Below are 26977 nucleotides of genomic sequence, written 5' to 3' on the forward strand. Positions count from 1 at the left end.
AAAGTGGATTTGTAAAAGCTGTACACGCTGTGAGCTAGTGGAAAAAGGTAAGGGGGGGGGGGGGGAATTAAAAAAAAAAAAAGCCTCAACTTGTCTGCAGTTGGGTGACAGAAAAAAAAGAGCTAAGCCTGGCTTTCACTTAACCAGATGCTTGTTTTCACTCATCTTTATTACAAATTAAGGTGGAGAGAAAACAATTAAACTAGTCTAAATTCTTCTGGAGGCTGCCTAGAATTGCTGCAAGTTAGAAAGGGATAAAGAAAGAAGAGGAAGGAAACAGACTATGAACAAGCTTGGCTTTAACCCTGTAAGAGAGGAGGGGAAAAACAAGTAAGGGAATTAAATCGGGTGAGGTAGTTACAAACACATACACAGAAAGAGATAAACATCTGATTAAATAAACAAGAAGCGCCTCTCCAACCACGCTACAGAGATATTGAGGTTTAAAGCAAGGGTAAAAAAAAAAAAACAAAAAAACCAATCTAGGGAAGGGGTAGGAAGGTAAAAAACAAAACAAAAAAACGTTGAAATTAGACACCCAAGAGGTTTTCTACGCCAATAAAATGGGAAAAATAAGTCTCTAAAGAAAAAAAAAAAAAGCCTTTAATTGTTGCGTTATCTCCCCTCATGTAAAAGCTCCATACAGCAATACCTGCTGTCCCAGAAGGTGATCCCCGAAGAAGACAGCGACTTTACCTTCTGGAGCAGCAGGAAACCAGCTGGCGAGCAGTCCTGGAGGAAAAATGCAGCAAGAACCGAGGGGGAGCAGACAAGGGAGACCTGCTTCGTAGGGAGGAAAGTTGTAGATAACACTAGCAGGCGTAAGAGAACCGCTAAGTGGTTTCCTTTTAAATCCAAAGCCCTTGCTTGTTGATATTGCTAGGAAGCTACTGCCACCGTCCTGCAGCAGACACGGTATGCCTTTCAGAAAGCCCTGGAAAACAAAAGCACGTCCTTTCTCTCTCTCTCTCTGTGTTTTCATAGGTTTAGAGTACGCTCTGATGTCTTCTTCCTGGGCTAACTCCCATGTGTCGGAGTTGAGGAGGAGCTTTACCTGTGACATCCACTTTTATTATTAGTTTACGCTACGCCTCCTCAGCCAGGAGGAAGACAAAAATCAAGCTTTCTGACGTCAGAGCCCAAATTATCCTGCCCCCTTAACCTGCCGCATCCCTCCTCCTCGCTTCCTCTTAGCAGTCAGATTAAGCTCCTCTCATTGGCTCCCGCGATCTGACGTTCGACTCACCGTCCCTGCTGCTTTACATGTGCCCCGAGCTCCAATCAGCATTGGCCTCCTGCTTAACATGCAGCGATTCAGCTAATCGGATAGCAAGGGGCCGGGCCACACGTGCTGTTACTAAGCTTCAGATTCTAAATTGTTGCCATCTCTCCCCGGCCTATCACGGAACGGGATCGGATCTGTCAACGTTTCCTCCGCGCCCCCGGGGAAAGCTGGCTTTACTTCGATTGGCTCCCAGACGGGGCTAGGATACACCCCCGGCCCATAGACGCAACGGGATTGGTTGTGTGAGCTGCTCCTCCACTGATGTCACGCTAGGCTGAGGTGCTGTGTTTTATAGGGGCTTGGAAGTCCCTAGTCACTGAACTTGGGCTGTAGTTCGGGTTCACTTTAGCTGTTAAAAAAAAAAAAATAATAGGGGTGGGGGGAAGATATTTTTTAAAAGCATTTCATTGTCACACTAAGAACGTCCCGGCTTTTTTTTTTTAAACTATACACAAAAATGGAATTGAATTCTCTGTTAATCCTCCTGGAAGCAGCTGAATATTTGGAAAGAAGAGACAGAGGTATTGTCAGAGGCTGGGGAGAGGGTGCATGGAGACGACTGCTGTTGCTACTGACTACTTCTCTTCCCTTAACTCATATTTTGTTTTCCTCTAAGCTCCTCTCCCCCCCCCCCCCCCACCTCCCCCACAAAAAGAAAGCAGCTGATGTTTTGATGGGATGCGAGGACACTGCGGTAGAAGACATCCTGCTGAGACAATGTCCTGCACGGTGGGGGAGGGGGAGTCTGAGAATCTCCTGTACAAGTTGCTTTTGGTGGGGTTAAGGGTGTGGAAATAAAAGGGAGAAGAGAAAAGTAGCCTGGGGTGGAGGGGAAGGGGTGTTTTGCTAAAAGTTATATGCATCTTTCGCTTTTCCAACTACGCTGCTCGCCTTAGCCCACTTTCTAGGCACTAGATCTTTGTAAGGGATTGCTGTTGGTGAGAATATGAATAATATTTTTCGGTTGGGGAGGGTAGGGAAGTTGTTATTCAGCGTTTGGCTGCCGTCAAATGCATGCTTTGCACCTTCTTTTTTTTTTTTTTATAGGAGTGGGGGTTGGAAGGAGGTTGCTGCTGCTCCTGCAGCATTGCATGCTTGATTTCCTGTATAAACCGAGCACAGCAAGGCCGATTGTTAAAGAAAAGTACTTTTGTAAGCAGTCTCCCCCCTCCCCATCATGGACTGATCTTATTTTCGTTTTTGTTTGTTTAATTGTATTGCTTGGCTGCCAGAAGCAGAACATGGCTATGCATCGGTTTTACCCTTCGACAGCGAGTACTCAAGAAAAAAAACGAAATCGGTGGCGATGGCGAGAAAATCCCCTAATAATAGGTAAGAGAAACTCATGCGCTAGGTTTTTATTAAGTAATCAGAGAATGTAATCCTTGTCTCGTTTGTTGATGCCTTTAATATATTTTTTTAAGTATCTGTAGCTTCCCGTCGCCATTTTTTCCTATATGGGCTTGGCTCTGTTTTGATCTCTCATATAAACACTGCCACGCGTACATCGCCTCCTCTTAAGCGATTGCAGGAGAAAAACACAGCATCCCTGATGCTGATCGTTTTTTACATTCAACGAATTGTTTTATTATGTGATCGGGTACTGTCATCTGCACTATTTCCTGCATTTTTGTATTCTTCATCTAAAGGGTTTTAATTGAAAAGGGAGATGGAGAGAGGGCACGGCAGAGACGTTAACTTGATACATAATATTCTGCCCTGGATGGAAGACTTGTTTACAATGTGGCACAAAATGAATAATCCACTTTTGTAGGCGAGACACAATGCAGTGTGTTGTGATGGAAAAGGAGTACGAGTTTGTATCTTCCTTTATAAATTTGTCTACAAACTGTTTCCCGTCGAAATCAATGCAGTCTTTTTTTTTTTTTGTTAGACTTTATCTTAGCAGCTCTACTTACTTTCTTGCATTGTATGGAGTACCTGTAATATATTTTTTATGTTGCTTTACCTGTGCTGGGATGGTGCGCTAATTAGCTGAGGTTTTTGCTGCGCAGACGCCTCGCAGTTTGCTGGCTGACCAAGTAATGCCCAGAGTACAATGTGTACGTGCAAAGCTGTCTTAAAGAGACAGTCTTTCTTTCTCTTTTTTTTTATGCGTGTTTTGTGCTATCTGTGAAAATGCATTAAGGCCTCATTTAAGCATTTTTCCCATAGATACAAAATGGGGAAAAAAACTTTTAGTAAATAGGCCCATAAGGGGAGACTGCATCCATCAGCCTTGTGTGTGTAAGTCTGCTGGCCAGTCAAGGAACTGTGCAGACAAACAGACTTATGTAAGTATGCTGGCAGTGAAGGAATAACACATGCACTCACAAGGAATGCATTTGGAACTTCATTGTACTGTAGTCATAGCGGTCAATGTAATAAACAGAGCTAAAGCTGATGTAGGTTTTTCACGTTTTTTTCCCACACTAGCCATACGCAGGGTATGTAATAAAGTGTTCAATGTGGGAAAAATGCATGCATAAACTCGCTTAAAAACCCCTGGTTGGTTTTGCATGAGTTTGTGCAAATGGCATGCAAAGGAGGAAATTAGCTGGGCTAAGCAGGAAGCCGCGCATCAGTTAGTGCGGGTTTTTTAGCACCTGGAATTAAGGGCAGGAATTAAGTTAAGGTATGTGTCTGGAGACCGGTTTTCTCTGGGGTAATCATGGAATACCTTCACTTTTTCTGGACTTTTGGAACATTTTTGTGGGTCAGCCTTAGAAATCTCTGCTGCATTCCAGCGTCTACCAATGGTCTGAAATGGAACATGAAGGGGTTAGACATTGCTCTACCCACTCTTAATTCCACTCCTGGACCACTAAATTCTTCACTGTTTTATAAAAAAGGGAAGGCTTGCACCCCAAGAATCACTTGCGGGTCACTACATTAATGAGGGTTTCAGCGTGGATTTCTGTACAGTTTATTACATAGGGCTATGAGCGCACATTTTTGTGCATGTTTGACTTTTGCGTGATTTTCTGCGTGCATCTCATTTGCCTATACATCCTTCATTACATCCCTTGGAGACGCCTGCTTTTGCTGCAGGTGCTAAAAAAAAAAAAATACGTGCTGACAATTAGCACTGATTTCACTGCGGATCTTATTACAATGGCTTCATAGAGTTGCTGACTTTTCCACAAACCATAACTGGACACCTTGAGGATAAGGAGGGGGAAGGCACAGCAGTGTCTGCTCTACAAGTTATTGTTATAAAGGTGACATGGTATTTTAATAATAGGTCTCCCCTCATACTTCCTATCACTTTCCATCCCACTCCATTCTTTATTCTGTCCCTCACTTCTTTCCTCATCCCCTTTCTCCCTTCCTCAAGGGCTTCAATCTGTCACTTCTCCCTGGGAATGATCATAGAATCCCAATAACCTCCCCCCCCAAAAAAAAAAACCAAACAGTACAGAGTATTTGAGATCATGCTGGTCTTACAATGGGTACCATCTATACAGGCAAACACACTGGAAGAGTCAAGGGGATGCACTGAACTGATTGATTCTTACATAATACATGTACTGCCAGCTTCTTATCAGAGGGCTCTTACCAGCTCTGTTTTATTTGGTGATGCCTTGCTTATCACAAAATTATTTAACTTTCCACGACGTATGTATAAGAAAAAAATAAATTATTCATCAACTTTTTCTATGAACTCTGTATATTTATAACACACCTTACATCAAATCCCAAAGTGTGGTACAACATTAAAACAATCAAAAAGAATGAATAAAAACGAGAATATAAAGCAATAAACCCACTTCCCAAACATAAATAAATTCTATAAATATATATAAATGAACTAGTATAAAAATTGTTGTGAGCACCTGAGAAGTAAATGAACCCAAACAATCTTAACTATAATAAAGAGGGAACTTGCCCTGTACCAGCATCACTGATATGCAGCTGTACAGGTACCAGCTGGGCGCATGCAGCTTGGAAGCCTCAATTTCCAGGGCAGGGATGAGGGCAAGGTAAGATTGTCTCAGAACTATGTCCCCATCCATGGATAGGCTTAAGCACTAGTAATAAATATAACCATGAAAGGCTTGTGAAAATAGCTATGTCTTAACCACTTTTCCAAATAACTGATCTGGTTAGGCTGCTCTATAACTTTAGAATAATAAAATACATAAGAACATAAGATTGCCACATGGATCAGACCAAAGGTCCATCTAGCCCAGTATTCTCTTTCCAACAGTGGCCAGTCCAGGACACAAGTACCTGGCAGGATCCCAAGGGGTAGATAGATTCCATGCTGCTTATCCCAGGGATGATAAGTGAATTTCTAGAATGTCACCTTTAATAATGGTTTATGAACCTTTTCTCCAGGAACTTGTGCAAACCTTTTTTAAGCAAAGCTACACTAACAGCTTTCACCACATCCTCTGGCAATGAATTCCAGAGCTTAATTATGCATTGAGTAAAGAAATATTTTCTCTTATTAATTTTAAATGTCCAACTTAGTAACTTCATTGTCCAGCTTAGTAACTTCACTTCATGTGTGTCCCCTAGTCTTTGAACTTTTGGTACACATGATTGATTGCAGAAAAGGATTAAATGGTCCATCCAGTCTGCCCAGCAAGTTTCTTATGGTAGTAACTGCTGCTCTGTGCAGGTTACCCCCGTTCCTTAAATTAAGGATAGTAATATTTACAATCAAAATCAAGCAGCTGTCTAACCCATAACAAATTACTGCTAACATTTTTACTTGGTGAGCAGCCTTCTTGATCATTCAGATAACATTGCTTGAATGCACTTTGTTTTTGGACATGACTATAGAAGCAGTTCTGTGCTTTTTCCTAATGTCTGTGTATCAGTACCCCAGACCATAAAAGCCAGGGCCCAGCATTGGCTTTTGTCAGAATCCAATACCCCTTCCTGCTATCAAAGTGGAGAACAATGTTGGACTTGTGTCAAAAGCATCAAGGTTAATTACCGTATTTTTCGCTCCATAAGACGCACCTGACCATAAGACGCACCTAGGATTCAGAGGGGGAAAATTAAAAAAAAAAAAAATTGTGCTAAACCGGCTCTGCGTCTGGGCGTCTTATGGAGCAAATTAGGGGAGTGCATAGTTTTTTTTTTTCTCCCCATTTTGTTTTCGGGTCTGGGGAGGGCCATTTCGGTCCACTCCCCAGATCAGAAAATTTTTCTTTCTGTGGGAACCCCCAAACCCCCCCCCCCCATCCCAACCCTTTAAATTAACAACCTCCACCCCCCCTGACCCCCCCCCAAGACCTGCCGAATTAATTTCCTGCAACCCCCCACCCTCCTGACCCTCCCAAGACCTGCCGAATTAATTTCCTGCAACCCCCCACCCTCCTGACCCCCCCAAGACCTGCCAAACGTCCCTGGTGGTCCAGCGGGGGTCCAGGAGCGGTCCGGGAACGATCTCCTGGGCGTGAGCCGTCGGCTGCCAGTAAACAAAATGGCGCCGACGGCCCTATGCCCTCACTATGTCACTGAGACCGACCGCTGCTATTGGTCGGTCTCAGTGACATAGTGAGGGCATAGGGCCGTCGGCGCCATTTTGTTTACTGGCAGCCGACGGCCCTATGCCCTCACTATGTCACTGAGACCGACCAATAGCAGCGGTCGGTCTCAGTGACATAGTGAGGGCATAGGGCCGTCGGCGCCATTTTGTTTACTGGCAGCCGACGGCCCACGCCCAGGAAATCATTCCCGGACCCCCGCTGGACCACCAGGGTCGTTTGGCAGGTCTTGGGGGGGTCAGGAGGGTGGGGGGTTGCAGGAAATTAATTTGTCAGGTCTTGGGGGGGGGGGGGGTTGTAGGAAATTAAGTCGGCAGGTCTTGGGGGAGTCGGGGGGGGGGGGTGTTTGTTAGATTTTTGTTTGGTTTTTTTTTTACATTCGCTCCATAAGACGCACATACATTTTCCCCCCACCTTTGGGGGAAAAAAAGTGCGTCTTATGGAGCGAAAAATACGGTAGTTAAAGGTAGTAATCGCCATGCCTTCTGTTAAGGGTACTAACTGCCGCTCCATGCAGGTTACCCCATGCACCCTTTTCTTTATTACCGTCCACAAGTCTTTAGGGATCCACAGTGTTTATCCCACCCCCTTTTTGAATTTGTTTACTCTTTTCAACCTCACCACTTCTTCTGGAAGAACATTACAAGCATCCACCCTTGTGAAGAAATATTTCCTTAGGTTGGTTCTTAGTTTTCCTTCTTGGAGTTTCATTTCGTGACCCCTATGGAAAAGGTTCGCAATTCGTGCATCATTAAAACCTTTCCGTTATCTGAAGATCGGTATCATATCTCCCCTGCACCTCCTCTCTTCCAGGGTTTACATATTCAGATCCTTCAGCCTCTCCTCATAAGCCTTCTGATACAGACCCCACACCATTTTCGTCACCTTCTCTGGACCACCTCCATCTTGTCTCTCTCCTTTTTGAGAAGGTTTCCAGAACTGAACACAGTACTGCAGGTGCGGCCTCACCAAGGACCTATACAAGAGCATTATCACCTTTTTCTTACTGGTTATTCCTCTCTCTTTGCAGCCCAGCATTCTCTGGCTTTAGCTATCGCCTTGTCACATTGCTTAGCCATCTTCATATTGCCAGACAGTGTTACCCTAAGATCCCTCTTTTGCTCCATGTACATCAGTTTTTCACACCCATCATATACAGCTCTTTTGGATTACTGCAGCCCACATGTATGACTTTGCAATTTTTGGCATTGAATCCCAGTTGCCAAATCCTCGACCAGTCTTCATGTTTTCTTAAATCACTTTTTTAATTCTCTCTACTCTTTCAGGCATGTCCACTCTATTGCAGATCTAAGTATCATGTTGCACCCCTGTTTTCTAGTTTAAATATCTGATAATATATGATCTGAATTTCTCACTTAACATCATCTTTCCTGCTACAGACAAATGTAGGCCATCCTTACCATGTAACCTTTTATTGCTCCATACACGGCCCAGCCTCCAAAATATCCAAAACCACTTATTGTACATCATGTTTTGAGCCAGGAATTGCAATTATCTATATGGCATAGCCTTTCCTTTCCCTTTCCATGAATAGGTGATACTTCCAAAAAAAAGTAAACAATAAATTCATGTTTACTTGCGCTACTCCACTCATTATTTAATAGATCTCTATCATATCTCCCCTCAGCCGTCTCTTCTCCAAGCTGAAGAGGCCTAACCTCTTTAACCTTTCCTCCTAGTGGAATGGTTCCAAATGCTTTGGCTCGACAACCAAGCTGCATAAAAGCTATAATAAATAATTACTGAAAAATATATTCCAATTACAGGATTCTTGTCTGATTTGAAACCTTTTACTCCATCTGCATATGAATTATCTACCATAAACTTTCAAATCTACATAGGCCCCTTCTTCGGATGTCATATCTAAGACAATAGTCACCTCTGAAGACAGGACTCTCAAGATGTTTTATCCTCTGCACAAGTGAGTGTTGAGGGGAGGAAGGTATCCCGTACCCAGTTTAGGCAGAGAAACAGAAGAGGAGAAGTAGTAGCACTCTGAAGATATCTACTTTGGCTCCTTTTTTTTTTTTTTCTTTGTGAAAGGAGAACATCAGAGGCTTTGGTTGATTATGTATTAGCACCCTACTCAGGAGAGAGAAGTAAAACACTGAAGGTGCTTTATCCACAGCAGAGCTGTGTGTTAAGGAGAGGAAACCCATCTGGTACCCAGTTTAGGGAGAGAAACAGGAGGAGAAATGTCAAGGTGTTTTTATCCATGGCAGTTACCGATCTCTGCTTCTTAAATTTATACTTCTGTTCCTTTCTTGCAGCTTCCACAAGCTCCTTAGCTGCTCTTTTGTTCAGAAAACCATCAAACTCTGTACATGCCATTTTATAGTTAAATCACACAAACACCATATCCACTTGGAGCCAGTTCTTTTCACAAGTCCACAAGTTCTTCATAACGCTGAAAATGCGTTCCACAAATGTATTTACGATAATTTACCTACTGTTACCTTATTTAAGGTTCCCTTGTACATTCTCCTCTTTTTTTTGTTCTTCTGGTTGCTGCCCTGTTTCCCCCGCCCTGTTCCATGTATTTCATTGAGTTCTCTGTAAACCGATATGAATACCGGTATAGAAAAGTTTATAAATAAATTGCCGGGCAGTATAGCAAGCGTATGCTGCACAATTATAAGTAAGTTTGGGCCCTCGCAGTGCTGAAATAATTGTACCCACACCTCCGATACAATGTGGTGTCTGTGGTGCTCTTGTTCCTGCTGACATTGGGTTGATATAGCATCATTTGTCAAACTCTTTAGGGATGGCAGTACATCATTCAGTGTGCAGATTTCGGTAAATAGTTCATCTCCATCCACTGAATGCCCAGTTCTGATTTCAGAGCACACAGGTTGTCTAGTTCAAGAGGTTCATCCAAGAGAAGTGGGGCACGCAGCCTATGAAAAGACTTGTCACTGAAATCAAACCACTTTTCTATGTACTGCGTGATGATTGGGTAGGTGTGCTGGGCATCTCTAACAAATGTATTCTCCTTGCTAGGTGATAGTTTTTTTTTTAAAGAATTGTCACCTTGTACCCATAGAAACCTTTGTCCTGTTATTGCTGAAACACTCTTTCCATTTTATTGAATACTGCATGCAGTTCAGGTACCTGAATATAATCACGTTCAAGAAACTTTATGGTGTTATTAAACTGGCTCATAATGTTATGCACAAAGTAGGAAGAATAATAGTTTTATCATCTGACACTGCGTTCTCTTGCTCACAAAGAAAGGCCTTTAGTGTGTGGTTCTCTTTTTCTTCCCCTTTGTTCAGAAAGTAAGATTTGAATGAATGCAGTCCAATTCTTCAGCAACCTGTCTGCAACAGGGAAAAATGTCAAAAATTGTGTAGGTACATGGCTTAAAATTTCTGAATATTCTGTCTGAATGAAGTAAAAAAAAACCTCTTTAAATTCACTAATATTATTTGCAGTACAGGAGAATTAACTGAAAACTTTGATCAGGTTTTTTTACATCTTAAGAGAACATTTTCAAACCGTGTTTCACCGTGTTGTGTACTATGTGAGCGCTGCAGTGTCCTGGAACAAGGTTTGGTAAATCCAACTTTCTTTTTGTGAACAAAAATTGACAGATGCATAGTCTGCTCCATATGCCACCGTTTTGTTATGCATCAGACCAGCATTTTGTAGAGAACTTCTTAAGTTGTTCGCTGTTCCCTCAGATGTTTCATCTGCATAATCAAAAAGGTCTACAATAGCCATGCAGGTTCCCTTATGCTTATGAAAGCAGCGGATGGCAACTGGAAATAATTTTGTGTTCCCTTTATTGTAAGCATCTGTTGCTGTTGAGATCACTGTAGACCCAATTTTTTTGCATAGCCAGTTTCAATGAATGGGGTCTAATACATTATCTACCAAAGCCTCTGCTTTTTTCCTTCCACAGTGGATTTTGGAAGCTATCTTGAAATCTACAAAAATGGAGTGGTATAGCTTAATTCCACAATCCTGAGAACAGTAGCTGTGATGGTGTGAAAAGCAATTCAGCTGCACATGTGCATTCTTCTTCAGAAGACTCAATCTTTACAAATAATTATACATGGTACTAGACCAAACTTGCGCTCATCATATGACTTTGTGTCCCTCTGACTTTGCAGAGTGCTTGAGGGCTTTTATGGCATCAGATGTATAATTCTGCACGACAAATGTAGCAATATGCGAAGCTTTACTTCCCTTCAAAAGCCAGTTCTGAGATTCTGGGAGTTGCAACTAGTTGTCTTTAAAAGATCATAGGCTTTGAAACCTTTTCGTTTTTGGGTTCTGCCATTTCACCTTAATTACCTATTGGAAAAACAGAACATGTTGGACTGCTGTAGATCCCTACACAAAGGTCTAAAACTCGAAATAGAAACATAGACAGACATAGTTATCCACATGAAAAAAAAAATTCCATTTTAAAGGCCTCCCTACTCAAGACTGGGACCACTCAAGGGGGAAGCCCTGCTGCATAATTCCTGTTCTGTATTTGGAAGAGATACAGTATCTTTAAGTTGCTCATTAGCAATCTGAAAATGAAAAAAAAATAAGTGATCATATTTGCAGATGACAAATTGTTAAAAGTAGTTTAAAAAAAAAAAAAAAAAGGTGAATCTTGAGGAACTGTGGAAGGACCTTGCTAGGCTGGGGAACTGGGCATATAAATGACAGATAAAATTTAATTCTCATCTTCAAATTAATGTGAATAAGTGCAAAGAAATGCATATAGGGAAAATAATCCTAGTCACAGTCGTACTGTGCTGGATTGCAGATTAGGAATTACCATCTAGGAAAAGGACCTTGAAGTCATTGTGGAGTATATCTCTCTCATACCAAAGAAACAAGAAGGTAGGCGATCTAAAAAAGCCGTTAGGTAAACAAAAAGAGATAGATGCCAGAAGTCTTTTCCAAATCTTTATTGTGGTGGAGACGTATTTAAAATACAAGCCCGACTCAGGCCGAGTTTCGCCATTCTCACAATGGCTGCCTCAGGGGCTTAGATAATCATATGGACTCTGGATAGTTAAAAATGTTGCAATTTTAAATTTCAATGCAATTTGAAGGTGATCCGCAGTGGAACCATTTCTTATTCATCATATGAGTGGAGACTATATATCCGGTGTGGAGCGCAAGGCGCCATTAGATGTATGGAGTCTACATGTCTATGATTTTTCTCTAAAGGAATAAGAAACTGTTCCACTGCAAATTGCATTGAAATTTAAAATTGCAACATTTTTAACTATCCAGAGTCCATATGATTATCTAAGCCCCTGAGGCAGCCGTTGTGAGAACGGCGAACTTGGCCTGAGTCGGGCTTGTATTTTAAATACGTCTCCACCGCAATAAAGATTTGGAAAAGACTTCTGGCATCTATCTCTTTTTGAATATCTCTCATACCAAAACAGCACTAATTACCAGCAGCTAAACAGTAACAACTTACCTATGAAACGGCAACACTTACACCAAGCCCTAAGACATCAGTACACTTCTATTTGGAAACCAGACCATGCCAGGCAGCTTTTAGATGTCTACACAGAAGTCAATAAATACAAATACTAAAATCAGGCATAAAAATATTAAAGTATAAATGGAAATATGCAGACAAAAACTGAACTGGAAACCACAACAAGCCGGACTCTGTATGCAGTTCAACAATGGAAAAACAGAAACATCACTAAGCCTCATAAAACATCAAATGATGAAATGATACATGAATCATAATTAGTAAGACCATATCGCTTCTTGGCCTTTTGGCTAAGATCAAGTGTAGTGTGGTACTAATAAAAAGAATATTAATTCTATAAGCTATCCAGAACATGGGATGGTGCGGCATATACATTTTTTAAATAAATATTCAAAAACAGCTGATGAATAGAACATCCAATAATTAAAAATGCAAACATTTTTTTACATTTCCCAAACATCAGTAACATATTTCAAAACAGCAGACATAGCTGTTAACACCCAATAATTAAAACTAATAATGATTGAAAAATCCCCCACTCCCCACACCTGGAGAATTTAGATTCCAATCATCCTGAGATTATTGTGGATTAGTCAGGCGTATAGGGTGTGCACAGACTTTTTTTCCTCTCTCTCTCTCTCTCTCTCATATATGCACACACACAAACCCTCTCTAAAACACGTTTCATTCTCACACAGCTCACTCAGGGCCAGTTAAGGGGTGGGGAATGTTGAGATATATGCTCACTGCCTCTTTCACGCACTTGCATGCTGGCTGACTGACACTCCCTGGCTGAGGAGGAATGACTTACTCCAGATGGGGAAGGTGAGGGAGAGGTGGTTTCTGAAGAGGGGTTGGAATTGCTCTAATGTTTGTGTGAGTTATGGGACTGAGAGGGAGGGGCATCATTTGCTCGTGTGTGTGTGGTATTCCTTGAGACAGGAGGAAGAGAGAATTTGTCTGGAGTAACTAGGCTGTTGTAGTGTTCCCCCTTGGCAGGAGGGAGCAGATTAAATGCTGCTAGCAGGTGTAGAGGAGAGAGGGGACCAGAGGAATGCTGGGCAAGGAGGGATGGAGAGAGAAGAGCCACGGCTGTTGGAAAGGCCAGACTACCTTGCAGGGTGTACTGTGCCAGGCTGGAGGAGGTGGGGGGCACCAGTGTGCCTGGTTAGGGGCCTTGGCACCAGCACTCTTGAACTTCTCTATGGCCACAGGCCTGGTTATGTCATCCAAGGAGGCTTTGCCCCAGCCCCAACCCCCAATGCCAGCCAAATCCTCCAGATTACCCTGAGCACAGGGATACCATCTCAAAAACTAAAATGGGGAGACTCAGGAAGGCAAGATGGGCAGCAAATATAGCAGACCAGAAGCAGACATGCAGAGGGGGCATGTTTAAGTATTTCCACTTTCGCCAAAAAGCATAGCAGCAGCTGCAGCCTGCACAGTAACTCTATTTGCTGGAGGAAGGATGGAGTTGGATTCTAGAGATGACGATGACAGCGGGCAAGGGAAGGCGGCACAGGCCCTACTGCAGGATGTAGCAGACAGCACAGCAGCCGCAGGCAGTGCAGGCAATCGTAGTTGTGTGCAGCAGCAGCAGCCCAGCATTGGACTCTGGCAGCCAGAGGCTGGGTCCAGGCATGGTCTCCCTGTAGACCTGAAGGACTCCGGCTGTGGCGAGCCGACAGCATCCTTGTCTCTTGTAAAATTCAGCGGTGGTGAAGGCAGGGCCTGCTGCAGTTCTCCTCCATTTCCATCCAGCTGTTTCGAAAGACAGTAAAAGCTGTCTTATTTAGAGAAGCATTTTTGTAAGATTGAGTCCTTTTAGTAATTTTAATGTTTGCTGATTTGTGATGTGCTCTGTTTTATGTTACTCGTTATTTTATGTTCACTTTGCAATTCACCTAGCATGACACAGTCACTATAGGCGGAATAGAAATATTTTAAATAAATAAATAAAATCCTCCGTTGTCATCAGGACTTGGTGGCAGCAGTAGGCTGCCTGAGTCATAAGAACATGCCATACTGGGTCAGACCAAGGGTCCATCAAGCCCAGCATCCTGTTTCCAACAGTGGCCAATCCAGGCCATAAGAACCTGGCAAGTATCCAAAAACTAAGTCTATTCCATGTTACTGTTGCTAATAATAGCAGTGGCTATTTTCTAAGTCAACTTAATTAATAGCAGGTAATGGACTTCTCCTCCAAGAACTTATCCAATCTTTTTTTAAACACAGCTATACTAACTGCACTAACCACATGCTCTGGCAACAAATTCCAGAGTTTAATTGTGCGTTGAGTAAAAAAGAACTTTCTCCGTTTAGTTTTAAATGTGCCCCATGCTAACTTCATGGCAAAGAGGAGCAGAGGACTGCACTCAGAAGGAGGATGGGAGCCAGAGTGTAGAGTGGAGCTGCAGCAGCATAGAAATATAGAAACATGACGGCAGAAAAAGATCATATGGTCCATCTAGTCTGCCCATCCATCCAATTTATCTAGCCTTACAATTCCCATCACTTCCTCAGAGATCCCCCTGTATTTATCCCCTGCTTTCTTGAATTCAGATACCGTTTTTGTCTCCACCACCTCCACTGGGAGGCCATTCCATGCATCCACACTGTAAAGAAATATTTTCTAAGATTATTCCCGAGTCTGCCCCCTTTCACCCTCATCCCATGACCCCTCTATCTAAAGCCTCCTTTCCTTTGGAAGAGGCTTGCCACTTGTGCATGGAAACCTTTGAGGTATTTAAATGTTTCTGTCATATCTCTCCTATCTCACCTTTCCTCTAGGGCAGTGCTGGGCAAACTATGGCCAACAGGGTAAATCCAGCCTTTAAAGGTTTTAATCCGGCCGGCCTATCACTCAGACACTCTCCATTATGTGCAGCTCGCCGATGCTCTGACCTGCCTGCCCGACGACATCAAAGGCCAGGTTTTTGCCCTTGATGACACTCGACCGCTTGAGCAGGGAGGTGAGAACATCGGCATGTGGCAAAGAAACGCGCGGCAGCAATGCCCACTGGAGCCCAGGCCGGCAGGGCTGAAAAAGAAGAAAAAAAGACACGGCAAGCCCAAGCTGGCAGGGCTAAAGGAGGAGAAGAGAGATGCGGCAGTGGCACCCGCCGGAGGAGACGAGAGACCGGTTGGTGGGCCATAACTTCAACCCAGGCCAGTGGGGCTGAACAATGACCAGAGGTACAGTTGTGTGTTTGGGAGCCTGCTTGTGTGTGTGTGTCTGTGAGAGCAGAGATTAGGAGCCTGCGTGTGTGTGTGCGCGCGCCTGTGAAAGAGTTTACAATTTCAGGGTGATTGGAAATGAAACGTTTCCAGGTATGGAGAGGAGAGGATTTTTTTTATCCATTATTAGTTTTAATTATTGGGTGTTTGATATATCTGGTGTTTTGAAATATTTGATTTTGGGGAAATTTTTAAAGTTTTTTTTTTTTTTAAACCTTATCTTCTTAATTATTTGGTGGTGTTCTATCTGTCATCTGTTTTGAAATATGCTTTTTATTTTTATGGTTTCCTCATTATGATTTATTTATATTTCTTCACTTTGTTTTATGATGAATGGTGATATTTCTGTTTTTGATTTATTGCACTGCATGTGAGTCTGGTTTTTAGTGGTTTCCAATCCAGTTTTTTTGTCTGCACCTTAATATTTGTGACTGTGGGTAGGTGGTCTGCTAGATGAGAAAATGATGGCGCTTAAGCCTGCAGGATACTGAAATACCTGCAGCAAGTGGTGGAAATTTGCTGTGTTGAGGACCCGCCATGCCCTGCCCCAGCACAAAAAGTTTTGTCTACCCCTACTGTAGGGTATACATGTTTAGAAATTTGAGTCTAGTCCCATAAGCTTTATCACAAAGATGACTGATCATTTTAGTAGCCGTCCTCCAGACCGACTCCAACCAGGTTATATCCTTTTGAGGGTGCGATCTCCAGAACTGTACACAGTATTGTAAATGAGGTCTCAACAGGCTCCCTTACAAGGCAATATCACCTCCCTTTTTCTGCAGACCATTGCTCTCCCTATGCAGCCAAGCATCTTTCTAGCTTTTGCTGTCATTTTATCCATTTGTTTGGACACTTTTAAGATCATCAGAACCACTTACCCCTAGATCCTGCTCTACTTTTGTGCTTAGGAGAATTTCACCTCCAATACTGTACCTCTCCCTTGGGCTTTTGCATTCTAAATACATTACTCTCCATTTTTTAGCATTAAATCTTAGCTGCCGACTCCAAGATGGCCAAAGCTGTTGGTTGTGCGTGAGGCAACTCCATTCGGGCTGCGTGTTCTTTTCCTCAATGCTTCATTCTGCAAGGAATCGGTGGGCAAAGGAGAGAGAAGCCCTGCCGAAACCCTCTGCTACAATTCTGGGCCTGGTGGATGCTCACGTACAGCGGAGTACATTGGAGCCAGGAATAGTCTCGCTGGGCGGCGTTTGGGAAGAAGTCATACCCAATGCCTCCCTTGAGTTACCTACCACCCTATCCCTGGAGAAACGGACTGCCCCAGGTAACCCAGCAGAAGGCAGGCCTCTTACCCAAGCCCTTGGATCCCTAGAGCCCGATGGCAATTGGATCCAGAGCGTGCAGGGCGGAGTGGAAACATCTGAGGCGGTTGTTGGGACTTCCTTAATGGCGTCGGGAGCCAGGGAACAAGCCAGAAGCACTGCATTGCGATTTAGAGTTGGAGAGACGCTTGTATTGCCGGAGATTTAAAAAAAAATAAAAATTTGATTTGGTAAGACCAGCTATTGTTTCTTTAGATTCGATTTGGGAGGCTATACAATTATTGAACACTAATACCTATAACCAAATGTCCCCAGTCTATGCCTGTTTGGGAAAACTAGACTCTCGTGTTAGAAACCTGGAAAAAGAATTAATGGTGACTAAGAATAATATCGAGCAATTGCAGCAGGATTTAAGCAGTAAACTATATTCCAAGCATCTCTGATGAAGGATAATCAGTTGTTATCTGTTAGATTGGAAAACATGGAAAATTTGATTAAGGAGAAAAATCTTCGTTTTATAAAGTTCCCCAGAGATCAGTTGATTTCACCAAAAGATATGTGGAAGAAGTATGTGCTGGAAGTTCTCAAAGTTCCTGAATAAGCACTTCCCTTCACTTCAAGAGTCTACTATATTCCTCCCTTCAAGAGTAAGGACTCTTTGGATCAGATAGGAGTTCAAGTTCTGACACCTACTGTGCCTCTACAGTTAAATTTAACAGATATTTTGGAAACCACTCAGAAGGACTCTTACTCCTGCTACATTAGTGGTATTGTTTCTTCTTGAGACGGACAAGGAATGGACGTTAAAAATGTACTTTTATCATCGTACAGAAACTTCAATGGATTATAAAGTTAATATTTTTCCAGATTTGTCTAGAACAACTCAAAAAAAGAAGGAAACAGTTTCTTTTGTTAAGACACAGGGTTATTGAGATAGGTGCTTTATTTCTTTTAAAATTTCCCTGCAAATGTATTGTAAAATACCAAGGCCTCTCATACATTTTCTTGCAGCCAAATCAGCTTTCTGCTTTCCTTGTAGATAAAATTATTCTGGTTACTAGCTCCTCTGCAATTACAGCTGAATTAATGAGTGATAGGTAAGGAATATAGGTCCGTAAGTGAAAGTGTTTGTACTTCGTACAACAGTCTTTGTTTCTTTTTTTGAATTGTTGAATACAATTTTTTTCCTCAGGTTGAGTCCTTGGATTTAAAAAAATTGTGGACTTGGGTACAGAGATATTGTTTTGTGTTTTCTTCCTTATTTTATTTCACAATATTTTGTCTATTTGTAGATCTGATTTTCAAATCAAGATGTAAAATTTCTTAAATAATTTGTTAATTTCAATAAAAAAAAAATTATAAAAAAAAAAATAACACCTTAGCTGCCAGTCTCTCTAGACCATTCCTCGAGCTTCGTTAGATCCCTCCTCATGTTTTTCACACCTTCCTGGCTATCTACCCTGTTGCAGATTTGGTAATGTCAGCAAAAAGACAAACTTTTCCTGACAATCCTTCTGCTATGTTGCTTACAAAATAGTTGAAAAGAACTGGTCCCAGGACTGATCCCTGAAGCACACTGCTAATACAATCCCCCTTCTCTGAGCAAACTCCATTTACCACTACCCTTTGTCACCTCCCTTTTAGCCAGTTGCTAACCCAGTCAGTCACTTTACGTCCTATACCAAGGGCATTGAGGCCTTACTGAAATCCAAGTAAATTATGTCTAGTGCTCTCCCTTGCTCCAACTCTCTGGTCACCCAATTAATGAAATTGATCAGATTCATCTGGCAAGATTTACCTCTGGTAAAACCATACTGCCTCGGATCTTGCCAATCCAGTGGATTCCAAAAATTGCACTATCCTCTGTTTTAGCAGTGATTCCATTAATTTGCTCACTACAGAAGACAGACCAACCTGCCTACAGTTCCCAGCCTCTCCCTTACTTCCACCTTTATGAATAGGAACCCCATGTGCCCCTCTCCAGAACTACTCCCGACTCTAAAGAAGCAATGGAAAGGTCACCAGCAGAGCTGCCAGGACTTCTCTGAGTTTCCTCAATATCCTCGGATGTATCCCAGCAGAGTTGGCAACAGTGAGAGAAGATGTAAAAAGCATGCGCTCAGGGCAGGCAATACACGCTTCCTTTTCCTTTCTGTGGCTGTGCTGCTACACCAGATTAAAGGCAGCTGATTGGTGCTACATTGGGGGCACCGCCTGCCCACATGGTGTGGTACCACTGCTTGGCTACTGAGCTACCTAGCCTGCTCTGCGTTTGACCAAGGCTTGCTTAACTGTAACTGGACACAGGTTTGGATAAGTTCTTGGAGGAGAAGTCCATTAACGGCTATTAATCAAGTTTACTTAGGGAATAGCCAATGCTATTAATTGCATCAGTAGCATGGGATCTTCTTAGTGTTTGGGTACTTGCCAGGTTCTTGTGGCCTGGATTGGCCACTGTTGGAAACAGGATGCTGAGCTTGATGGAGCCTTGGTCTAACCCAGTTTAGCAGGTTCTTATGTTCTTACAACAAGCTTTAAAACCAGGCTGTCTAGTTCAAAACTTGTCAGCTGGTCCCATTATCCAGACAGGAATACAGTTTTCCAAATGTGTTACCCAATTCACCTGCTTGCACTAGTTGGGAGAAAACAGGTGTAGGGCCTGAATTTCTTCAGGCTTTTCTCCCATCTGTGGTGAAAAAAAATGCTTAGTAAATACAGAGTGTTTCTTGCTCATTCTTTTGTGGGAAGTCTTGGATTTCTCTGTCAGCTCTGGTAAATGGGCAGATCTGATCTCTTTGTATTTTGCATTGCACAGGAGGAAATGCATTTCTGTCTATTTCTCCAGAAGTCTGTCTGTCTTGGGGTTTCCAGTTTAGCTTTTGTCTGCATCTTTCTATTTCTCCTCTGTGACCGTTTATTCTGTATTTGGTGAGGGTTTGTCTATGTTCTGCATGTGTGACTGAGGTGAGGAGTTCTGATGGCGTGTATTTTCTGTGTAGGGATTGTTCTATTTTCCAGTTTGTACTGTGCAGCTGTCTGCCCCACGAATACCATAAGGATAAGAATCAACATTTTATACATTAGGAAAATTGGCAAAAGTGAATTTTGAGAAGGTGAGGATTGACAATGGTTTCAGAGTATGCTTAAACTTGATTAGCTTGATAAAATAAAAAAAAAAAATCTCTGGAATGCAACAGAGCATAATCATGCTCCTCTGACAGTCAGTGCTGTTTGAGAAGTAGAAATCTTGGCAATATCAGTTCTAGCTGTTAGGGTAGAGAAAGATTAGGTCACTGACGGATTAGGGGAGAAACAGATGGGGCAATTATGTGGGATCCATATAGTGTCAAATTAAGGGTAATGGGAGTGACGGCACTGTTCAGGGCCAATGGCACTCCTAATCTATTCCTCCGGTTAAGCTGTATTGTTCAATGGACTAACTATATAGTGGAAAGCAATTGCTGGAAAAGTGCCCTAAGGGGTAGATTTTGGAAAAGTACGCCGGCGCGACTTACACCGGCGCAAACAAAAGTACACCGGATTTTATAAGATACGCGTGTAGCTGCGCGTATCTTATAAATTCCGGGGTCGGGACGCGCAAGGGGGTGCACATTTGTGCACCTTGCGCATGCCGAGCCCTGCGCACGCTGCCCGTTCCTGCCGAGGCCGCTCTGAAATCGGAGCGGCCTCGGAGGGAACTTTCCTTCGGCCACCCCCCCAGCCCTATCTACACCCCCCCTACCTTTATCGCGAAAGTTACGCCTGCCCCAGGCAGGCGTAACTTGCGCGCGCTGGTCGGCTGCCGCTGCACGATTCCCCGGCCCGGGAGCGATTTCGGAGGTCTTGGCAACGCCCCCCGGGCCAGAGGCACGCCCCCCTAGCAAAGCCCCGGGACTTGCGCGCACCACCGAGTCTATGCAAAACAGGCTCGGCGCGCGCGGTGGGGGGGGGGGGGGTTTAAAGGGTTATGCGCGTAACCCTTTTAAAATCTACCTATAATTGTACAGCTTCAGAAAGGAATCAAAAAGAGGTTTTCTAGTACAGCATCTATTGATTTTTTATTTTTTTTTTGTATCTGCTGTATAGCTCTGTTCTTGCCTTTTTTTTTTTTTTTCAATTCATTGATATTGCTTTGTGTTCTATGATTTTAAACTGTTTTTACTTTGGTCTGATTTTATATTGTGTATGTTGGTTGTAAATCGCCTAGGGCGTATGCATATAAATACATTAGTCTTAATCGAATTAATCTTTGTGCAGATCTTGGAGCAATTATTAGTGCATTAGGCAGAAAAGAAACATTTTGCGTTCTTTTATTTTTAAAATTTCCCTGGTGTGATGCTCCGTGGAGTTAATACATCTGTGCTGGGGGTTGTAGTGGAAAGATCAGGAAAAAGTCATATTGATGCAGCAGGTGTGGTGTGTCAGCATCCCTAAACTTAGCAAAACTCTTTCGCTGGTGCTGCCAGTTTTGCTTGTCAATTAAAGACAGCATCATCTGCCATCTGGGAGCAGCAGCAGGGTGACTTTAAAAAAAAAAAAAAAAAAAATTGACTGGAAACATGAAATACCTGCTTGCGGCATGGGAGGCTCAGGAAAGAGCCAGGATAGCAGGGGATAAGTCTGGGGGGAGCACAAAGTTCAAGAGGGCATGGCAGCAAGGGCTTTGCAGGCAGCAGCAGTTTGTTTTTGCAGTTTTGTGGCAAGGGCCCAATTCTGTGGCAGAGGTCGCAGAACCACAGAAAATGAGGGGCCCTGGGCATGGAGACTAGTAGAGGAGACAGGGAAATGAAGAGTTTATTGTGGATTTGCTTGCAGCCGTGGTTTAGAGAAATAACCTTCTGAGTGGGTCTCTCGCTCTCTCTCGCTCTCATGCTTCCAAACACTCCACTGTACCTTTGCTCATTCGTCAGCCCCGCTGGCCTGGGTTGAAGCGGTGGTCCACCAACCGATCTCTCTTCTTCTCTGGCGGGTGCTGTAAACCTTTTCAGTAGAAGTGTCCAAAATGACAAGTTCTGCCCTATACATGCATTTGCTGCTGCAGGCAATGTAGGTCTTCACCTTGCAAGAAGCATCCTTTTGATAAACTTAGTTCCCTTCCTATGTTTTTAGCTGGGTTTGTTTCCCTTTCTTTTTCTTTGCACACTTGTGTTTGGATCTTACCGAATGTATATCCAGATGTTAGTAAGGCTGTAACAGGGTTACTGGTTGGCTCCATTGTTTTCAGTACAGTCTGCTCCAGTCTTCCTTTTATTCCATTGCTTGTATACTCTTGAGGTCCTGCTTTCCTTAAGGAAATCAACACTAAACCTCCGTGCATGCATATGGGGGTAAAAATAAGACTGGATTGGCCTGTACTGAAAATATGGAGCCAGTTGGTAAACTGCCGTGTCCTATGTAAGGCAGTTTTCTGAGAAGAGATGGGCTTATGCATATAATTCACTCTTTTAACGCTTTCAGGATAATATCTCCAAATGTCTTTGTTTTGTGCATATCATGACAGGAAATGAATCTAGCTGTTAAGCCAGAATATGTTTGCTACTATCTAAGGAGCAGAACTTTCCTACTGCCTATATACTGGCCTGCAGAGCTGCTCCTAGTATGAAAAATGAGAGAAAAAGAGATCGCTAAGGTCTGAATCATCTCTAAATCCCGTGCAGTCATTTGCACAGAGTAGGAACTGCTTCCTGGACTTCTTTTAGGGGGAAAAAGAAGGAACAGGCTGATTATGTATGAAATGCTTCCAAAGTGAAATCTATACATATACCAAGATGCACCATATACTTGGTTGCACAATGAATACAAAGCTTACAATGTATTTTTAAAATTCAGAGAACATATATATTGTGTTCATTGTTTGTTTGTACAGCATTTCTGCTGAAATTGGATGCCAGTATTCTCCTGCAAGTTCTTTTTGTTTGGGTTTTTCTTTGCAGCACAGTGTGTTCTGTTTTATTGTATAAAATTCCTTTGGAAATGGCTCTTGCTGGTTGTGTACTTTGTGAACTGGACCATGGCTAGATGATCGATTCTACTGAACAAAAAGTACTGAAGAAATTCTTTTGTTCAGTGTTGACTGAAGAAGGTGTTGAGACATTCTACAATGGGCTCATGGTAAATGGCATTCACGCCAAGGAAATGGGGAGGTGGGTGTTGTCAGTGGAATGCCTCAAGGATCAGTCCTGGGGCTAGTTTTTGTCATTACTTGTACAAACGTGGTATTGCAGATGGTTGGTAGGAAAAGTTTGTCTTCTTGCAGGTATTCTGCAACAGGATAGGTACTTCAGATGAAGTAGAAAAATGGGTGATGATGAATTTTGGTAACTACAACTTACTGCAAAAATGTTGTTATGCATTTGGGGGGGAGGTACAGAAGTCAGAGAGTGTGGTCCTTGCTGGGTTATGAGGTGCTAAGCGGCATTAAACTGGAGAGATCTCCAGGTGATAATGATTACGTCAAGACAGCAAACAGTACAGTAAGGTGGCGGTGAAAACCCGGAAATTACTAGGGTGTATAAGGAGAGAGGTATGACTGACTGACTACTAAACCTAGGAGTCCATTAAAGCCATGTTTTACTGCTGTCCAGCACTATGATCTGGATAACGCTGACAGACAGATGGACAGACGCTCACATCAAAATTTATAGTGTTTCTCCATGTTTTTGAAACATGCTAAAAAGGAGGTGAGAAGTGATCGGTTCAGTTCTGGAGGCCATTTCCTGTCATGATATGCACAAAGCAAACCCTTTTGGAGATATTACCCCCAAAATCTTAGAAAGAAGTGAATTATATGTATAAGCCTAACTCTTCCCAGAAAATTGCCTGGCTTCTATTTATAGCATCCGGTTACATATTTTCAGGACACACTGATCCAGTCTTATTTTTACCCCCATATGCATGCATGGATTTTTATGTTCTGACTTCCTTAAGGAAAGCAGGACCATAAGAGTATATCCAGAAGTTTATAGACTGAGGAAGGGGCTGTCCAGAAAATGGTGCAGAATCTGTGAAACGAGACTTACGGGCTGATTCACTGACGAGCACTATCGCACTACCATATATTATTATTTACTGCAGTCCTCATTATTCCTAATGGAGCATATTCAGTAATAATGTGCAGTAACCTAGAAGCGTACTTTAGTGAATCAGCCCTATAAAAACTTACATCTGCCTTTCCTAGAAGGGAGATCTGATAGGTTCAGATATCTCCAAAGTATCATTAGGCACAAGATGAAAGCATTTTTGAATGGAAAGGACATTTTAAAACAAAGAATCATGATATATTGCTAAAGTGGTAGACTCAGGAGTAACATAAGAAAATATTTCTTCACAGAAAGGGTGGTGAATACAAGAAACAACCTTTCAGTGGAGATGATAGAGGCCAAAAGGGATTCTGAGGTGGTTTAGGTTCTGCAGTATTGCATCAGGAATGGCCAGATTAATGGGCCTTGCAGTCCTTATCTGCTGTGATATGGTTATTGTTTTAGAGTTGGGTTTAGTCATAGCAGCGTATTGGACTTGGAGATATCTGGATTTTTTGCCGGTTGTGATACCTTTTATTGAACTATTGAAAGAATTATTTATCGATGACCCTGAAAATCCCTTTTTCTGTTTTTGCACTCTTTATTCCCTCAGACATTTGCCATTGGCCAGGAGTCCCCTTTTTATGTTGTAAAGAAATTTTAAAGCTACAAATTTAAAAACAAAAAAAGGGGGTGGGGACTGAGCTGTTTTGGTTTGGGGGCAGCAAGTTTAGCCCTGTAGTTCCTTTGAAACTCGGGTGAGAGGGAGGCAGGGGACAGGTTTGGGCCTGTCCGCTTGCGATGTGTGTGTGTGTGTCTGTTTGTGTTTTGTTTTTTGTTTTGTTTTATTTTGCTTTTTTACAATGGGAATGTAACTTAACTGGCTATATTATTTTTGCATATAACTGGTTAGGTGTGAAGTTATTGGGCTGTTCAAGGCTGGACAACTTTAGACCTGCTCTGCAACAGGTCTAAATTTAGCTGGGTATATGCAATCTTCTGCTAAGTTGGCCGAATAATTCAACTCCTCCCTGGATCGTTCCTAAAATGCCTTTTTTTTTTTTTTTTATCCAGCTAAATTATAGCCAGATAACTACTTATCTGACTATAATTTAGCTGAATAAGTGGCTGAATATACCAGTTGTCCATTTAGACAGATAACTTGAGTTATTTATGTACATGGCTTTTAAATATGGACAGTATGATGTTTCTCTCTGAGACCTCTATCCCAAATAGATTTGCTCTTATGGAAGACAGCTTGGGCTCTATTTGCTTTTACTCAATTTGATATAATTGCAATAGAATTGGAAAAATGTCTCCAGGATAAACTGGAACTATTGGAACTATTTCCGGCCACTTTTAAAGAGACAGTACTGTGATGACTGCAGCACATTACACTTCTTATCTTCTGAAAAAGTGTTTCAGTTCCGTTTGCAAATGGCGAGCATCATTAATCTTTTAGGTTATTCTTCTGTTAAAGCATAGGAAACAAAGATCTCTTTAGTGTTGTACATCTTCTGGAATAGTAGAAATCTTCAGCATCTTATATTCATGGTCCTTAAGTCCATACTTCCCTGATATCTTCCAGCCAGGACTTCATCTCATCAGAAAATGTCCTTCCACTGGCAATAGTGATGCATGTAGAGCCTGTACTTTCCAACCTTATTATGGCAGACACAGTCATCTGAGAAAAACAAAGGTCAACCATTGCATACTAAGTACCCATTTACAAATGGCACACAAAAGAGGTCAATATTTTAGTTAAAGAATGCTAAATGCCCAACCCTACATACCTAACATGCATTATGCAACAGCTTGGATAACAATATAGTCTAGTGAATACATTGTTGCAACTTACAGTGAGTGACCTTGTCTTAAGCAAATGGATGACTCTCCTATGTGGACTGCACCAATAATCACTTCAGCTCCAGAAGACATATATGGCTTCTCTCTTAGTATGCACAAGTATTACTAAAGGATGCATTGATTGTAATTGTATATTTTATTATTTTAATTCATCATCATTAATATAGAATAATTTAAGAGATATGCAGTATAAAGTTCAATTCTTGTATGATTTGCCTATTAATCATATAAAAGGACAGGATCCAGATCACACATCATATACCTTTTATGTAAAAATTGTTACCGATAAATATTGTGGCACTTTGGAAGTAAGAATTTAACCAAATGGAAATTTACGTGCCTCCCTGTAAACCGTTGTGATGGGACACTACTAAACGACGGTATAGAAAAGATTTTAAATAAATAAATGCAGAATATAACTATGTCAGGAAAGAGCATTATAAGGATGCTACCAACCTGCAGGATCCTAAGTGGGAAAAAGGGAGAAAGAAGGGGGGAAGCAGGAGGTGCTGTTCATGAGAAAGGTAGGGATGAGGGAATGCAGGAGAACGTGCAGGGCTTAAGGATGAGATGACCCACATCTCCCCACAGGCGTGTTGGGACTTTCTGCTAGAATCCTTGGCTTTTGAAAATGCTTGTGGGAGCTAGAGGGTAGCTGTGGACCCTGTGGAAGAGAGGAGGCAGAAGAGGAGCTTCAGTCACTTTCTCTTGTTCATTTGCCATATTCTCAGGAAAGAGTCTAAAACGCTGTGGCCTCTTCGCCTGCTGCTCTACATTTTGATCTTGAGCCATCCTGCTTTCTGGGAGTGGGTTGTTGGCAGGCTATAGTGCAGCTTAACTGTTATTCAGTGCAAGGTCTTGCCACAAAGTCTGCAGAAGGCTGCATCATGGTGTTCCCTTGCGTGACTGATGTTCCTGTTATGTTTACTACTCGTGGGACAGTCCCGTGAGCTGTTACACTTACCCAGATGCCACCAGTTGAAAACTGCTGCCCATGCGGCAGGGAAATGCTGCCACTCCTATTCTGTCCCTAGGTATGCAAGCACAGCATGTGTCAAGCTATAAAGGTCCCGCAGCGGGAATCCATGCTCTCTGCACCTCTTGATGATGTCACATGGTTGGGTATTTAAACCCTGGCCAGGCAACACCGCACTGCCTTAGCAAAGTTGCCTGTCTCGTCTTCAGTACAGCCTTGCCAGCCTTGTCCTGCCTGCCTTCTCCTGCCAGTCAAGCCTGCCTGCCTTGTCTTTGTCAAAGCCTGCCTTCGTCTTCAGCCTCATTCACAGTCTTCAGTCTGTCTTCGTCCA

General features: G+C 42.5%; 1 protein-coding gene and 1 pseudogene across 3 annotated transcripts in view; both read left to right on the forward strand.

The window, feature by feature from the left end:
- Positions 1–1351: 1351 nt before the first annotated feature.
- Positions 1352–26977, forward strand: part of MXD4 (MAX dimerization protein 4) — an 84754-nt gene continuing 59128 nt past the window's right edge. Inside the window, exons 1-2 of one of the 3 annotated variants that reach the window (XM_029592295.1) lie at positions 1352–1806; positions 2521–2617. In XM_029592295.1, the coding sequence (XP_029448155.1) occupies positions 1743–1806; positions 2521–2617 (161 nt within the window). In that variant the 5' untranslated portion in view covers positions 1352–1742. Of the gene's footprint in view, positions 1807–2517; positions 2618–26977 lie in introns of all 3 variants that reach the window. The other 2 variants (XM_029592302.1, XM_029592287.1) reach the window with 2 other exon arrangements.
- On the forward strand, positions 12539–12689 carry LOC115082752 (annotated as a pseudogene).

Source organism: Rhinatrema bivittatum, chromosome 1, assembly GCF_901001135.1.
Source record: "Rhinatrema bivittatum chromosome 1, aRhiBiv1.1, whole genome shotgun sequence".
Lineage (NCBI taxonomy): Eukaryota > Metazoa > Chordata > Amphibia > Gymnophiona > Rhinatrematidae > Rhinatrema > Rhinatrema bivittatum.